The sequence below is a fragment of the Caenorhabditis remanei genome, chromosome II (assembly GCF_010183535.1).
Source record: "Caenorhabditis remanei strain PX506 chromosome II, whole genome shotgun sequence".
Classification (NCBI taxonomy): Eukaryota; Metazoa; Nematoda; class Chromadorea; order Rhabditida; family Rhabditidae; genus Caenorhabditis; species Caenorhabditis remanei.
The window spans coordinates 9,012,161-9,028,862 of record NC_071329.1 but is presented as its reverse complement, the minus strand read 5'-3'; the positions used below and the strand labels follow the sequence as shown (position 1 = coordinate 9,028,862).

Below are 16,702 nucleotides of genomic sequence, written 5' to 3'. Positions count from 1 at the left end.
TTGATCACTTTGAGATCACGAAATTGTGTGATTGTGAAGTGACATTGAACATGAAAAATCGTAAAAGCTTACAATTATGTACAAAGAAAGGTTTAACAAAAACGAAATAATCGAAAATTATTACTAATCCCCAGTTTTCAGATTTCTCAATTTTGTGGATGGACAGTTTTTTCCAGACAATTTTTCAAATTCAAATTCCTGATCTGAAGGAACAATAATTATCAAAGTTTAGAGTTCAGTTTCGAGTTTTTTTGAATTTGTTTTATCAGCGAGTACTGTAACTAAGAATATATCGAACGAACAAACTTACAAATATAATTTTACAAGTTTAAAAACATGTACCAAATGATTTCATTATCAAACTATTTCAGAAATGTGTCATGCCAGAAAACACTCCTTCCCTTTGCTCATGATAGGAACTCTGAAATCATTGGAATTCATGGATGCATCTATCGAATGCGACCTCTACTTACCTCACATGTAGTCAGTGTTGACGAAGTTTTGCTGAAAAATAAACAAACTTCTTCAGGCAGTGGGAACAGGATGTGAGAACCCAAAAAGACAAAAAGACTACTATTACAAGATAACGATAATCATAGATCTAGACAGTAATTTGCATTGTTTTTAACAGATTAAAGCAGGGAAAGGTTGTCGTTCGTCTATAAAACGGAACATGGACGAGAATTCTGAAACCTATCCTTCAATGTCATCGTTCAGATTTTTCCAACTCCATGCCCTTTCTTCCAGAAAATATCACTTTTCATTACTCTGAAATCATTATTTCAAGCTGTGCAATATCATCTTCTCTTTCGAAATATTGTACACGTATGTTTTCATTTCGATCCATGTCGTCACTATTGAATATTCTCTTCTTTTTTTTGAATCAAAACACCTTTTCCATCTCGTTCTATAAAAAAGATGCTGTAACCGTTCCCCTCCTTCTTTTTGCTTTCCTTCCGTCAACCGATGAATCAGAGCTATTAAAGAATCACCTCTCCTCCTCCCACGGGCTCTTATCATGAAGCCAGAACGAGAAGTACCTTGTTATGTACTCCACCCTAAAGTATGTTATCATTTCGAAATGGAGCAGAAGAATTCTGCTAACGAACTGTCGGTTGTTGTTCCTGTCTGGACTTAACAACTTCTCTCGTACATACCAAACTTTATTATCATTCTCTCTTTTCTTTACCCCACCCATACCTTTTCGCCCATTCTCCACATTTTCAGAGAGCAATCATTTATTGACACGCCTTGATTCTTTTGTCAGCAAACACTGTCAGTCACCTCCTTCTTAGTCAAGCTGTTGGTTACTTTCATACTTTAAGTCATTGCTATTTCAGAGTATTTATTATTCAGAAAGTCAGAAACAAGATTATTCCGGTTGATTATTTCCAGCTAGTTTTAAATAATTGTTCTTAAAGTTCAATTCTGAATCATTCAGTACAGTAACTTACATTTTCCTTCCTTTTCATAACATTAAGCTCAATTTCATATAATATCCCAATTTCTTCATTAAAAGCTCTGTTTCACTATTTCTCGTTATCCCAAATGTTTCCAATTTTTTTTTCACATCCTAATAAATTATTTTCAGAAAGATCTCGGGTGGTTGATTCAAAATGATAATCCGTCCATTATTCTTCTTGATTGTTTCCATTTTTGCCACAACTTCTGCCCAACAGCAACCACAACAATGCGGCTTAGAATCTCCAGAAATCAAGTCAATGAAGCCATCATTCGGTGGAATCAGTGGATTTTATAATATCGCAAAAGGCATTTCAGACGGATTGCAGAATACTCCCAACTCGAAAACCTATAATGTAAGTGAGAAAACTTTCATCTTTGTTTCATTTTGTTATCTTTTCCTAACGAACGACATTTCAAAATTAACTGATAAGAAGTTCCGGACAATGAACAAATTAATGGAATCATTAAAGTTGGGACTGAAGTTTGTAATAATTTTCAGGATTTGAATAACTTGATATTCGGAAGTGGAGCAGTTACATATGATCAGGTCATCACTGATATGGTTGTCAATCAGATCGGAGCAATTATCTTTTGGAGTGTTGGATTCGTTTTTGTATTGGCTGCCCTCGTTCTCGGAATTGCCACGTGTATCTGGCAGTGTTGCTACTCATGTGTTCCAAAAGAAACGGTAATTTCGAGTTGTTATTTTTATAAATCGTCATATTAGGAAGAATGATAAGTGGAGAGCCACGGAGATAATTCTGAATTAAAATCAGTTGTAGTGTGGCAGTTAGTCAAAGCGAGTATTAGTATGATAAGCACATATTTCATCGTTTTTTTCAGGAAAAGTTTAAAAAATTCTAATACTATTAGTATCTGCAGTAAGATGTAATATTTCCAGAAATTTGAATACAATGTAGCTGATAGGGAGAAGAATGAGGTTAAATGTCAAGCACATCGTCAAAAACAACATTTTTTAAAAAGCTGAAATTTTAATTTTCAGTCAACTCGTTCCGAAATCACAGGATATGTTTATGCAGTGCTTCTCTTCTCCGCTTTCTCATTCATCCTCACCGGATTGGTTTTATTCAATGTTGCTGAAACGAATCTCATTGATTCGGTGGATAATGGAATGGTTTATACAAATCAAATATCTGGAGGTTCGAAATGTTTCTGTCTATAATTTTCAAGTTTCAAAACTCTTCAGATTTAAATAATGTAATTCAAAATGGAACTGACCAAATCACTTGTGAAGTCACTGCTACAACTTCTCAAACATTCACAAATATGAACTCTCTGATCCAAAATTATTCTTCGAATGTAGTCGATGGAACGAAGGATCAAGTCGGAATTACTGAAGTTAACAACGTCAGTTCCTTTCAGAATTCAAATCTAAAACTACAAATAATTTTACAGTTCAATCAGACAGCTTTCGCAAACGCGAACACTGCTACAACAAACGCTGCGAACGAATTGAAGACAAGTCTACAAAATGTGAAATCGAATGATGAGACGTGCAATAAGAATATGGAAACATTGAACGGTCAATTCACTCCAGTCGTCACTACTCTTACTGTAAATATCTTTTAAAACATCAGAGTTTTCTAACCATTATCTTAATCTCAGGGATTAACAGCAGCTTCTCAAGAAGTCACAAAGTCTGATGATCTTACCAAATTACTTGAACAAATCTCTGCAATTCAAACTGAAGTCCAATTACAAGCCAATCAAGCATCTGGAGCTATCAATGGAACACAAGATCAGATAAATCAATCAATGAGTTCAATTACTGAAATGCTTACAAATGTTCAACAAGATATCAATAGTGTTATCAATTCATTGAAGTCTGCTCATCGGGATTTAGTTACAGTAAGTTCTCCTCGTGAAAGTAATTCTTGATTTCTTCTTTCAGTCGAGTGCCTACACTGCTGTAAAGATTGGAATTCGTTTGGCTGTGACTATTCCAGCATGTATTGGATGTTGTTTCTGCATTTTGGCATTTGTTGTAGTGATTATGTCCCTGAGGGAGCCAGATGGTATGTTGAATGGTTGTTGAATCAAATACGATTTTCTTATCCTAGGAATGGCAATGAAACTATCAGTAGCCGTCCTCAGTGCTTTCTATTCAACAATCATCATTTCCATCATTCTTCTTCTCTTCTCTAGTCTTGCTTTTGTTTTGGGATGGTTCACTTCAGCTATGTGTGTTCCTATATTCGAGGATCCAAACTATCAACTATTCCATCTTATGAATCAGACAATTGCTCCAGTTCAACCAAATGGATCTCCAGATGTTATCAATATCGGGTCAGTTAGTTCTCCTATTTTCATTTAATCAAGTGAATCATTACAGAGATGTTCTCCATTCATGCAACGACCACTCCATGACTCTCTACACTGCAATTGATGGACAAATCGTAATCTCTGCCAACTCGATTTCACAACAACTCAATCTTGACACGTATCGGATAGCAGCTGATAAACAGATCATGCAGCAACCGAACGTTTCTTTCACACTTAATCCAGCGTGGCAGGTACCGAAATTAATAAATGAACTCGATACGAACACCCAAAATGCGAAAGCAGCTGTACTGGATTCTTGTGGAGATAATGATGCAAGTGCTAAGTATAAGACATATGTTGACAATCTTATGTTCTCGAACACATTGTCGGCTCAATTCTATGGAAATCTTCAAAATTTGAGCACGAATTCTCCAAATACGGTAAGATTATTTCAATTATTTTTCAATTATTTATTAGAATTCAGACTTTAATTGCGACCCAACAAAACGATAACTACTTCCAACAAGGAGACTTGTCAATTAATCAATCAATTAGCATGTTGATGGTAACTTATTCTGAAATTTAATTTTAACATTAATTTTAAATGAATTTCAGGAAAATTTGGAAAAAAACGTATTCAAGTGTCGTCCACTTGTCGACATCTACAATAACGGAGGATTCGTAATGTGTGAACAATTTGGAAAACCAATTCAAGGAATGTGGGCTGGAATCGGATTGGCTGGAATCTTTTTGTTCTTCTTGTCAATTCTCTTGCTTTTAACTTATCGTTGGTTGAAGACAAACAGTGAGAAAGGAAGTGGGGCAGACTATATTGTAAGTTGGAAAGAAAGATTTCTTGAGTCATTCAATGTTTCTTCCAGTATGGTCAACATTCCAATGGCACCAGAAAACTTGGAGAACACAACAAAATTCAAACTTCTGATGAGTAAGTTCTTCATCATCGAAACCCCCATTCCTATGTTGTTGTCCTTGTCAATTCCAGAAATTCTTCATCTTCTGAAAGTGTAGATGCACCCTAAATCAGCTTCCCTTTTGTATGAATAAATTGTTTTGTTTCTTTTTCCTTTTGTTTCCTTCGTTTACTCTTCCTTCATTTCAATGATCAAAAACCATTTTTATTCCCTCTCCAGGTATGATATTTTCACCAAACCAGTGATAAGTTCCACTTCGAATACCGGAAGACGTCTCCCAAGAGTCAGACCTTATGATATGGATGTAGTTCAACCGTAAGTCTGAGAAAAAACTAGAGAAACAGAAGAATATTCTTATGTTTCAAGGACCGAATACGACTACGAGCAAACAGCTGCACAGATGCAACGTGTACAAGTACTTCCAGACGAGAGACATCCCAATATGTCACCGAGTTATTTTGATACGCAAAATTATGGAACAAGGTGAGAATTTGTGAATTGTTTCACCGGAACTTTTTAATTATTTTCCAGAAACACTCGATTCAATGACGTCGATTTGTTCGACAATCAGAGTAACAACTCAAGTACGCAACGAGGACTTCGGAGAATGTGATAATTTATTTTTATATTTTTTGTTTTTATTCGACTTCTGTACATTCCATTTTTTGTTGCTTTATGTTTTGACATTCTCCCACTTCTTCAATACATTAGAAGAGATCTCATTTCAATGATTTCTAATCAAGTAATCATGGAACGATTGCAAAGTTATCTGCTAAGTTATGAACAGACTCTAAAAGAAGACATTTAGAATTAAACATATAGTTTCGATCAGTTCTAGTTCTAACTGTAGAATGTTCTAACTGTCTGAAATAGTATCACTAAGGATTCTGACGTGTTCACTAAGTTGATCTGATTGATTTTCTAATTGCTAAGGGAATGGTTTTTAAAAAAAAAAGAATCCACAAAAAACTGTTTTTTCAAAACTGCAAATTCTTCCACATTCCAGAATACCTTTGCCTCTCCCAGATTCCACCAAATGAAAGCATTCAATGTCGTAAGTAGCTCACTTCTCTCTCATTTTTCCTTCTCCTTCCACTCATGTTATCAGTTTCAAATTGAATGATTTATTATCTTAATCGGCGCCACCAACCAACGCCCCTTCCATTTTCAGCCACTACCGTGCTAATACTGCATGCTTCTTCTCTCTCTCTTCTTCTACTTTTACTTTTCCGAAATACGGTTATTTTTCAGATGCAGTTACTGTTTCTCTTGTTTGTTCCAGCCGTTGTAATCGGATTCGATTCATCCTTCAACTACGGATGTCAAAATGGAAAATGTACTTTCCAACTCGTCGTTCCAAAGGTAAATTCGGGTGGTAAATACATTTCTTCAAATCATTTTTATCTTCAGGAAGTTGCTCAGTTTATTGACGAAAAAACATTGAGTGCCGAAGTGCAGACAATTGCCTCGAGTATCACTGCCTTAAACAGTACAATCACCAGTTTTAGTGACTCTGGATCAGCCAATTTCACTTCTGTACGAACTAAAAATAACTGAGTTTTTGTTCAATGATATGGTTTTCAGAAATTTGATGACAGCTATGCTCCGGTATTTGCTCAAGCTCAGCTTCTGAATGGCAGTGTCAATGTTGCTGCACAGAATACATCAGGTAAACTGAAACACTGCGTTTTTAATACAAACATAATTTTCAGATCTTCTCGCTTCTTCCAACAACGCCAACACCACTGCTACCCTTCTTTACAACTCAATTGACTGTTTCAAACAAAACAATGCATCCAGTTATACCTGTTTCACTCCTCCAGTTGTTCCATCCACCACTCAAATCGCTCCTTCAACAACTGGAAACCCATCAACCGATGACGTAAGTACCGTATCAGGAGGCAGTACTGATGCACCAATCAGCACGGTTTCATTCACTGGATCCACACTCCCTGCTGGAAGCACTGGAGCGGAAGGGACTTCAAGCGCTGCCTCTCCATCTCCATCTGATACGTCAATCTAGGTACTCGTAGATTTCCAAAAACCGCACCCTCCTCGAAAATTCACAAAATATTATGATCGTTTTTTTTTCTGGAGGTTTTTCAAAGGGAATACCTGATGAGGGTGTGATTTTGAGAAATCGTCAACTTGGATTTATTGTGTGAATAAAATATTTCGTATCAACAGTTTTATGTTCTGAAACAATTTAATCAATCAATAGAATGTGAACCTAAAAGATCCAAAGAATAATCAAGAATATTAACAGGACGACACTTTTGATTTGCAATGAACTGCTTGAAAAGTCCCTTGTTTAGTGATTCGATTATTGGGAGAATTGTCTGAAAAAATTGAGTTACTATGAAAAATTTAGATAGATAACTCAACCTCCCGCCTGATCTCTAGTATCGTATCGTCTTTGACATCATAAGAAATCATTTGAATTCCTTGAATAAAGAAGGCAGTGTGTATAAAGGTTTGAAAGAATTCGGCAGTCTGTTCAGCTTCGTTTTTCTTTGCAAGAATCTTCTTTTTTGTTTTCCAAAGTTTTAGCATTACATCCATAATGTCATGTTGATCGCAGATGAAAGGGAATACTGATAGAAGAGGATCCGATACAAATTCTTAAAAATTTAAGTGTGACATACCAATTCAAGATTGTTTTTGGGGGTTAGGAGAGAAACTGTGACAACTTTTTTTTGAAAATAACCTATTTCTATACTGTCATGACTGCAAACCAGAGCTTTAGTGTTGAAAATTGGTCTAATTAAGAACGTCCAACAATTGATACAATTTCAAAGATTAAGATAGTTGTTTTGTTACAGAACAACAGAAAGTTGAATATCTTTCTGATTCTTACGTCCCCTCTCCTCACAACTTTGAATTGACTTCATGACCTACCAGCACTCAATGGATTCTTATTGTCTCTTATCAAAATGGTTCCTGCTCTTCGACGGTAAAAATGGAAGAATGGTAAATAGAGAGCGTTGAAAACGATGACGTCAGGCAATGAACTGGAATGATTCATGATATGAAATGCCAATAGAATCGAGAAATACTCACTCAACATATGATATTTTGTCTTTTGGCACATCCATCACTTGAACGAGAACTCTTCTTTTCGATGCCTCTGGCATCTTCATTTTTGACATAATTTCATCGTCCAAATACAAAACATTCGTTCGACTTGGAACCGCTTTATCATCAATTATAAGACGAAGATATGTATGACCCAGACTTTTTTCTTCGAATCCAACTGGAGTTTTCACGATATGAGAAGCTTCGATGACTAGGACAACAGTGGGAGAACTGTAATTGGAACGAAGCACAAAGTCAGAGAATTCAATGCAACTTCTAGTGTTACTCTCTTTTTTCTCGAAAAACCACGTAGAAGACTTGACACGTGGCACGAGAGTATGGACATTGCTCACAACTTGAGTAGATTTTGGGTTGGTGATATCGACTAGAGCCAGTCGAACCAATGCTTTGTGCTCAATTAAAGGCATTTTCTCAAATCTTACAAGACGAATAATCTTTGAGATGTGGATGGTTCGTTTGAATACTTGATCCTTGTCATGACTCCAAAAGAGATCATGGAATCCGATATTAGATGTGGAGAGTCGTGGAGCCATATGACAAACCAATGAGATATGAACATCGTCATCAAATGCCTTCCCAAGACATTCACTTTGAGGAACTGATTTCTTGTCTTCTCTTCTTTTCGGAGTTGTAGTTGTGGTTAAGGCAATCACTGAATCACGAACTCCGAGTCGACTGGATACTTTGGATGGCTGGAAAATGGGAAAAATTAGAAATTATTTTGAAAAACCTTATCGTACCATAGTCTTCGGTTTATCCTTGACATGCTGTAAATAAGTCTTCGGAACCAGTCCTCTCTGTCCATTCTCATCCAACGCAGTCCACCATCCATCGGCTCTTGTTTGAGTGATTCGATATCTTTTCCCTTTAATCAATTTCAAATCTCCTTCTGCTTCTGGATCCCAATCTTCAAATGCCATAAATACGTTTCCCTGAACAACAACTGGTTCCATTACTCCTGATGAATCTCCTCCAGTTGGATTCTGAAGACTCGCTATTTCATTGTCAATTTTCTCTCTTTCAGTCATTGCTGGAGCCGTTATAGCTATTGGTTGCCTCGGTCTAGGTTGAGGAGGTGGTACTGTAGTTGAAGTTGAAACAGGAACGGGAGTCGGTTCCTCGAGTTGAACATCTGTTTCGATGATTTGTGAATCATTATCTGAATCATCTTCGGAATCATCATACATCACGCTTTTTCTTCTGTCAATTGATTCCAATTTCGGTGGTTTTGGTTTTTCTTCTTCTGATTGTGAGTCAACACTGGAAAATAAATTATTCTAAATTGGCAAATACTGAGAAATGTTCAAAATACCTCAAAGAAATGGATGTTTGTTCTTTTTCTGGGCAAATCAAAGTCAATCGTTCTTTCAATTTATCCACTTGTTCTAGTGTATTCTCTTTCTTGTAAGCACCTTCGTTTCGTACTTTTTCGATTCGATTACGATGGTCGTCGAGCTGGAAATAAATTAAGACTTCTCAATTTTACAGTTTTTTGTTTCCCTCTTTCAATTAATTCGTTTTTTTCTCGAAAAGAGTGAAATTTGCAACTTTCAAAAGAGAAATAGGAGTAATCAGAAAAAAATTCATTTCAAAATACTCTTAATTTGTTAAAGAAGGCAAACCTGTCTATGCAAATCCTGGCACTGTCTCACAAAGTTATTTCTGAAACTGGCTCTTGATGACGCTTGGTTTTTATCCTTCTCTAATTTATTTATCTAAAATTAGTATACTTTTTGTGGCTTCTTCTTTGCATGTTTGGCCTCACCTGATGTTCAAATTGCGGCAATCGATTTATGGCATCCTGGAGGCTTAGAATGCTTCCAAATAAGGACATTTTCCCTCTCTCCTACAGCGAGGAGAGCTGCTGCTGCTTCCTATTTCCGCGCGGCCATTTGGCTCAAGGCCAGTTGTCAATGGCAACGGAGAGTGACCACCTGGCACCCGGTTGCGTGTAGTGTGCAGAAAACATGATGCAGATTGAATCGGATGTGGTTTATTAGTGGGCAATAATCAAGCTCATAAATATGCATTCAAGTATTCACACGGTAGGTTTGTTTGCCACGGAGCTTCAACATAGAGAACAGACACTGGGGGAGGGATGATGGAGCATGGAATGATAAAACATAGAAACGGGTGGGAACTGATGTAAACTGAATATCACTGTACAAAGAACACGCGGGAAAGTGGAGAAGGAAAACTGGGACTGAAAACGAAAGCAAGAAAAAAGATAAATAAAATAAAATACTTTGAACTAATCGGCTAACTAAAAAAAAGTATGAAAAACAGGTTAATTATTAATCTGTTCGATGACATCGTAAACTGAAGTCTGCAATCCCCAATACGTCCTGCACAAGTCATAAAGCCCAGTTTTCAACCCGTTCGTGACATAGGCAATAGTGACTCGATTCTTGAGATCAGTGATAACCATTTGACATCCATGACCAGTGTGACCAAATCCAAATTGGGTCTGAAATTTTCAAAAATGAAAATATTGCAGAAAAAGTGTATTTCATAAAATCTGTTTTGTCTCTGACAATTTACTCACTCCAGCTCTGTTAATTGGCAGATGGAAGAATCCGTGTCCTTTTGCCACTGTATCATCAAAGATGAAATCACTTTCATTGACGAACGGTTTACTAATCGTATTCAATGTAGCCTGGTTCACGAGCTGTCCTCGGTTTACCTGGAAATCCTCTTATTTGTTTCAGCCGATTATTATAGTTTTTGTTCTTCTCTTCTTTTTTCTCGTTTTTTTCTCTTCTCCACAATCACCTCTCGGCTCAACTTTTTCAGACAGCCGCCTTGCCTGATAACATTGTTTCAGTTGATAAGCAGGGAGTGGAAAAGAAAGAAATGAAAGAAGCTGCACATTCACATATATCAAAAATACATACTTTGTCAAACAGCGAAGCAAGTGAACGAGCATTTCCCATTCCGAGCGCGGCGGCCTGCTCGAGTCTAAAATAAAATTGATTGAATAGGAAAAAAGAAAGTGATAGATCACATACCGATGATAGTCTGGATTGTTTATTGTGCATCTCGAAACTGCTTCGAGCCATGATGGATTCTTCACAATGTGGGCGAGTGGATGATCCTGTAATGACGTTCTTTTTTAGACTAATGTCTAGTTTTTGAGATGCAAAAAGTTCTTATTTCCGCTTTTTTCTTCTCCAGAGTCATATGATTGGTGATAAGAATAAGTACCGGAATGAAAAGGAGATGGTTTTTGATTGTTGCGGACTCCCGGTGTGAAAAATGAGGACCGGAACAGTTTACTTTGATAAATGGGTTTGTTTCAAGGACAAGACCAATACACATACCGTCATCAATTTTATCAGAGACTTCATGTACTTGACAACACGGACATCCGTCCACATCTCATCTAGTCTATTGAGCATATTTGGAGTACTGATTCGTGCAACTCGATGTTGCTCGGAGAGTGGGAGTCCGATATGATAGTCAACTTCTGAAAGAGTTTAATGAATTTCCGTTGTTGTTTAAGTCCCAACAAACCGAGTTTCGTGGCGATTTCTTCTCTGAAAAATTGACCGATTCCTCGTTTTCTCCCATCTGTATGTCTGACAATTTGATCAACAAGCCATCCATAGGTGTAGGCATGATATCCTGTTTTTGTTCCTGGAGCCCATTTCGGTTCTTCATTTTCAATGATTTTCCTCATTTGGTCATGGTCAGCAGCGATTTCTTCAGTGATTGGAGTGTCGAACCACGCCATTCCAGACTGAATTCAAAACGTTTCGTTTCAAAACATTGGGATATTGACTTACCATGTGTGAGAGAGCCATCTGGATGGTGACATTATCACGTCCATGAGTTCCAAATCCTGGCCAGTATTTGGACACTGGATCATCGTATCGCAGTCTACCTTGTTCATAAAGTAATGCTACTGCCAACGCTGCTGCTGCTTTTGTCGTCGAGAACGTCACAGTTATTGTGTCCTGGAACAGTGTTTTGTGTCTCTCAGTTTGGTTAAGTCACAATTCGTCGTTTTATTTGTTTTTCTTTCCAGAAGGAACCAAAAAAATCGAGGCAAATTGATATCAATGCACGATATCAGTTCATATGGTTTGGTATCATTCTAACGATAGAAAATAGATGTGTGAGCACTATTAAAAAGATAAATTATGCGAAATGAGGGCAAAGTACGGAAGGTTGAAACGAATTTTATGATCAGAAGTAGAGAAGTCAGCTTTCAGCATAAAATAACTTACTTCTGCCCATTTTCTGGCTGCTTGTTTGTCTGCATATCCTCCCCACAGATCAACAACCTTCTTTCCATCTACAAATACTGCAAACGCTGAACCTTCGATTTCCCAACCATTCTCGAAGTTCTTTCTGAAAAGCTAGAATTTTCTCAAGTCTTCAGAAAAAAAGTGAAAAGAGAGCAAGTATAGCAGAGACCTCACTGTTTGCCAAGTAAATAGACACAACTCCACATGCAGTTCAGTTCAGTCAAATATAAACTTCACTCGTAAAAAGTGCAGAAGCGACTTCTATCGGTTAAACTTACTTAAAAACTTCCCGAACTCTTTCGAATCTTTCGTCGACGGTGCCGCTAACATCCGATTTGTGATTTGAATACAATCTATCACACACAAAGCGATATACAACGGATACAAGAGCTGCGGCTAGGAACAGTTTGAAGATAGACGAAGACGCGTACATTTCGTCACTCGTGGAACGGAGAGAAATGCAGACAGAGCACACGACGAGGAAGGCGGCGCTCGCCAGAACCGTCTCTGCGTGAAGGAAGCGACTCCCTGTAGTTATCAGCGGTTTCTTTTTTGCGTCCTATTGAATTGCGATGGCGTACGTGTGAAAGAATTAGCAAGGCAAAGTTAGAGAAATGGGCAAGAGGGGTCGAATTAGAAAGCAACAGTGAGTGGAATCCGGTTCCGGGAGGTTTATTTACTCGCATCACTGCCAATGAAGTACTTGTCCGTGTCCAAGATACACTTTAGAACAGTGTAGTCGATTGTAGGTTATGATAACAGAAAACATGGTTCGCAGAAATGTTCATTTTTGAGGAAAAATAAATTTTGCAAATTCAGACAACAAAAACAATGGTTGGATAATATATAACAACAATCAACAGAACAACAGTGAGAGAACAAGAATTAGATGAGAAGTTTCTCGACGTCCTCCTTAATTTTCTGAATTTGAGATTTGAGCTGAGATCCTTCGTTTTGAGTGATAGAAGCAGCGATAACCGGACGAGTGACTCCGCAAGCGCGTCCAAGAGCAGCCTTGCTCTGAAAACAAAAAAAATGAGAAAATGCAGCTAATTTCTTACAACTTACACGAACGAAAACGTATGGAACGTTCTTGTCCTCGCAGAGAAGTGGCAAATGGAGAAGAATCTCCAACGGCTCAGCGTCAGCAGCCATGACGATGACCTGTAATCAGTTAATGAGCACCATTTCAATATCATGTGATTACACAATATAGAAATTCGATAACTAACCTCGGCGATTCCTCTGTTGAGAGTCTTAGTTGCCTCATTAGCTCCCTTCTTGAGCTGCTTGTAGTTCATTGCTTGTTGGACGAGATCCATGAGCTTTTGAGACAAGTTGGTATCGGCCAGTGGGAAGGCCTTCGGATTGACTCCATCATCGGCCATTTTTCTTCTTTTCTGTAATAAGAAAGTTGAGATTAGTAGCTTGAGATGAATACGCAGAGAAGAAAATCAAAAGTAGGTTCAAAAATAAGACATTTTTCTTAATTTGGAAGTTCCTTTCACTTTAAAAATAATATTTTTTAATGTTTCCAATAATACATTTTCAAAATTTTCCTCAATTATGTTGGGAAAACAAAAAAAAGACTATGGAAACCAAGAGACTTTTTTCGAAAAGGCCTAAAAAGAAGACGCACGTTGGGTTGGCGGGTTATGGGTCTCGCAACGAAAAGGGTTGGCATGCTGCCAACTCGCGGCGTGCACTATTTTTTTTTCGAATTTTAGTAGCCGAGTGGTAACAAATTAGAAAAAAGAAAGAGAAGGTTTTGTTTCGGATATCCTTATTCTGGTTAGAACTGGTACTATGGAATATAATGATAATTCAGCTAGGAAGATACCGTGGGCACTGTATTGATTTTTCAAACACTCAGTTTTTATTTTTCTCACTCTGCACGTTATGATTCCATTTAAGTTGGTTATTGTAGATATGTCTGGGGAGGAGAAAGAAAAGAATAAAATACTCCATGTGGCCAACATTTCCACCGCGGCTACAAGGGATCACGTCTACAACATGTTCAACTATCTCGGAAAAATACAGGAAATGAGAGTAAGTTTATTTTTCGATGTGCTGTTAAAAACTTACGGTTAACCCTTTTTTTCAGATCTATCCATCTGAAGGTAATATAACAGCTAGTACCCTACTGAAAACTGCTTTTATCAAGTTTGACGACGAAAGGTGCGCCGAGGTCGGACAACATCTCACCAACACTGTTCTCATCGACCGGGCAATTGTTTGTCTCCCGTATCCGAATCGTACGTATATCTGAATATCACGAAGAAGTAACAAAACATTTTTTCAGAATTCATTCCGGACGAAGAGTCGTTTTTCAATAGTGGTGGGTCAACAACCGCAGGTCAACGGCAGCTACCCCCACACGTTACTAACAAGGTTCAGGAATTAGAAGATGGAACTTCAGTGGTGAGTACCGTTTCCATTTCTTCACCAACAAGCGTCTGGAGGTGACAGACGTTACTTGTTAATTTTACAGTTCCACTGGCAACTACCAAGTTGAAATGACGAATGCAGTAAAGTTCCGAAAGCGTAATCCAGAAAATCATCAAAAAAACTTGTTAGTACTGCCGAATGATAAATTTTCAGTTTCAGTTCCCTCGCCAATCTATGCTGCGCATCGTCGGATGAAAGCAATTACTCTTAGAATTATTGATCATGTTTTGATATCGGGAGGCCCCATATAGTCATTATCATTATTGTTAGTTTGACGACTGAGTAATTTCTTATTTTTGCAGTTGATTACAGTCGACCCGACATTGGAACAACTTGGACTCCCCGCCTACCCACCATTGCCAGCTGATACCGACTACTCGAAAGTGGAGGAAATTCGCAGAACCGTCTACGTGGGGAATCTTCCGAAAGGAATCGACGGAAAAGAAGTTCTCGAAATGTTCAACATGTATTTTGGAGAGGTTTGTAGTTTTATCTTTGTGAAAGATGGGATAATTCAAAGACATTTTGTCAGTTTCTCAATTTCTTTCTCTGTGATTTCGTCAAGGAAGGTTCTGCAACTGATCGCTGACTATATTGATCATCACATCTGAGTAAACAGTTTTAATTGACTCTGAGAAGTCTACAGTAAGCGTACCTGTCCTTAAACTTAAAAATTGTATTATCCAGCAACCACTTTTCGTAGAAAACGAAACTCATGGCTCCATAATATAGAAAATTGAACCAAAACGAGAGCCACCAGAGGCTGCGAAGAGTCCCAGTTCCAATTGCACTGTCCACGTTTTCTATCATTGACCGAGAGCCATAGCGTAAACCGACATATACAAAGCGAAGCATGTAGACCATCCATGCAACGGTACATCCGAATTCCATGTAATCCTCAGGAAGATCAGAGAGTGGTCTCGGAAATGAAATATCCTTCCAGTCTTTTAGTCCAGCTGGAATCAGCTCAAATTCACTTTGGCATATTGTGCACTGTATATTGGAAGTTGCCCTGACCCAACGTTCTAAACATGCGTTGTGAACGAATGCGACTGTCCCGTTACATGCACATGGTCTGATTAAGATGTCAGCATCCTGAAATTTATTGCATTTTTCTAAACCGAACACTATTGTCACCGTTTCAGAGTCGAAACAAATCCGACATAGCATAGTTTTTGCCGATCCTGTTTTAGGGGAACGCATTGTTTCTGAGCGTGCAGTCTTCAAATCGCAACTTTCGTTATTCTCGATAATAGTGACCATTATTACCACGAGTAGAACGTAAAGAATTGAAAAAATGAGAAATGATTTCAAGCATTATAATAAACTTTGCTTTCAGGTAATGTACGTCAGAATGGCCTCAGGCCCGGATGCCCTTCCATGTGCATACGCTTACGTCGAATTCTCACAACAAGCTTCCGTCTCAAACGCCTTACAGAATGATGGTTTCGAATTCAAAGAACGCCCCTTGAAGTGAGTTTCAAGCAAGAAGTCTCTTAATATTCTTCTTTTTTTCAGAATACAACACTCTCGTGTCCCGATTATTAAACCTCAAGCAAAAACAGACGAGCAAGCTCTAGGGGAAGTCGAAGAAGCTATTAGATTAGGAAGAAGCGCTGATGATCGTGATCGTCGTCGGTCTCGTTCACCGCGCCGTCGCCGTACGCCCTCTCCGCGGCGTAGGCGGGATAGTCGAGAACGCGACCGTGACAGAGACCGGGACCGTGAACGCGACCGAGACCGTGATCGTGATAGAGACAGAAAACGAAGTCGTGATCGTCGATCGAGAAGTCGTGACCGAGACCGTGACAGGAAGAGAAGTAGGAGCAGGGATCGTAAGAAGAGAAGTCGCAGTCGTGATAAAGATCGTGATAACAAAGACCGGGATAGAAAACGATCAAGAAGCCGAGACCGTAAACGTCGATCCAAATCTCGAGATAGAAAAAGAGAAAGGTCGCGATCTAAGTCACGTGATCGTAAGAGAGAGAAGAAACGGAGCAGAAGTAGATCACACGACAGAAAACGCGACAAAGAAGACAGAAAGAATGAGAAGAAGGAGAATGAAAACGAAACTGTGCTGCGTGAGAAACTTCTTGAAAAGAAAGCAGCAAGAAAAGATTCTTCGGATGACGAATGGGAAGAAAAACCGGTGACAATAAATGGCGATGCTAAGAAAGAAGTGGTTGGAAACGGAGACTCGGACACTTCTTTTCAATGATCCGGTAACCT

At 38.3% G+C, this 16,702-nt stretch overlaps 6 protein-coding genes across 6 annotated transcripts; 2 read left to right on the top strand and 4 right to left on the bottom strand.

The window, feature by feature from the left end:
• Nucleotides 1-1,616: 1,616 nt before the first annotated feature.
• Nucleotides 1,617-5,292, top strand: GCK72_005486 (uncharacterized protein; the record flags this gene model as incomplete). The annotated part of the gene is made up of 15 exons (XM_053725207.1): nucleotides 1,617-1,817; nucleotides 1,964-2,152; nucleotides 2,468-2,624; nucleotides 2,672-2,832; nucleotides 2,881-3,039; nucleotides 3,091-3,333; nucleotides 3,377-3,500; nucleotides 3,546-3,771; nucleotides 3,818-4,187; nucleotides 4,232-4,312; nucleotides 4,363-4,581; nucleotides 4,629-4,693; nucleotides 4,899-4,994; nucleotides 5,046-5,162; nucleotides 5,211-5,292. The coding sequence occupies 15 exons, from the start codon at nucleotides 1,617-1,619 to the stop codon at nucleotides 5,290-5,292; spliced, it is 2,490 nt and encodes an 829-aa protein (XP_053589401.1).
• Nucleotides 5,293-5,930: 638 nt separating this feature from the next.
• On the top strand, nucleotides 5,931-6,702 carry GCK72_005485 (uncharacterized protein; the record flags this gene model as incomplete). Its single annotated transcript, XM_053725206.1, has 4 exons — nucleotides 5,931-6,041; nucleotides 6,090-6,215; nucleotides 6,264-6,348; nucleotides 6,392-6,702. The coding sequence occupies 4 exons, from the start codon at nucleotides 5,931-5,933 to the stop codon at nucleotides 6,700-6,702; spliced, it is 633 nt and encodes a 210-aa protein (XP_053589400.1).
• On the bottom strand, nucleotides 6,519-9,609 carry GCK72_005484 (uncharacterized protein; the record flags this gene model as incomplete). Its single annotated transcript, XM_053725205.1, has 9 exons — nucleotides 6,519-6,685; nucleotides 6,910-7,018; nucleotides 7,065-7,300; nucleotides 7,578-7,690; nucleotides 7,740-8,467; nucleotides 8,516-9,035; nucleotides 9,088-9,230; nucleotides 9,398-9,490; nucleotides 9,541-9,609. The coding sequence occupies 9 exons, from the start codon at nucleotides 9,607-9,609 to the stop codon at nucleotides 6,519-6,521; spliced, it is 2,178 nt and encodes a 725-aa protein (XP_053589399.1).
• A 453-nt stretch (nucleotides 9,610-10,062) lies between these two features.
• GCK72_005483 (uncharacterized protein) lies at nucleotides 10,063-12,458 on the bottom strand (the record flags this gene model as incomplete). Its single annotated transcript, XM_003117311.2, has 9 exons — nucleotides 10,063-10,242; nucleotides 10,321-10,458; nucleotides 10,670-10,733; nucleotides 10,784-10,869; nucleotides 11,096-11,241; nucleotides 11,289-11,514; nucleotides 11,561-11,731; nucleotides 12,005-12,128; nucleotides 12,304-12,458. 9 exons carry the CDS (start codon nucleotides 12,456-12,458, stop codon nucleotides 10,063-10,065), a joined length of 1,290 nt encoding a protein of 429 aa, XP_003117359.1.
• A 452-nt stretch (nucleotides 12,459-12,910) lies between these two features.
• On the bottom strand, nucleotides 12,911-13,413 carry GCK72_005482 (uncharacterized protein; the record flags this gene model as incomplete). The annotated part of the gene is made up of 3 exons (XM_003117214.1): nucleotides 12,911-13,045; nucleotides 13,094-13,189; nucleotides 13,258-13,413. 3 exons carry the CDS (start codon nucleotides 13,411-13,413, stop codon nucleotides 12,911-12,913), a joined length of 387 nt encoding a protein of 128 aa, XP_003117262.1.
• A 1,588-nt stretch (nucleotides 13,414-15,001) lies between these two features.
• On the bottom strand, nucleotides 15,002-15,736 carry GCK72_005481 (uncharacterized protein; the record flags this gene model as incomplete). Its single annotated transcript, XM_053725204.1, has 3 exons — nucleotides 15,002-15,080; nucleotides 15,129-15,568; nucleotides 15,611-15,736. 3 exons carry the CDS (start codon nucleotides 15,734-15,736, stop codon nucleotides 15,002-15,004), a joined length of 645 nt encoding a protein of 214 aa, XP_053589398.1.
• Nucleotides 15,737-16,702: the final 966 nt, after the last annotated feature.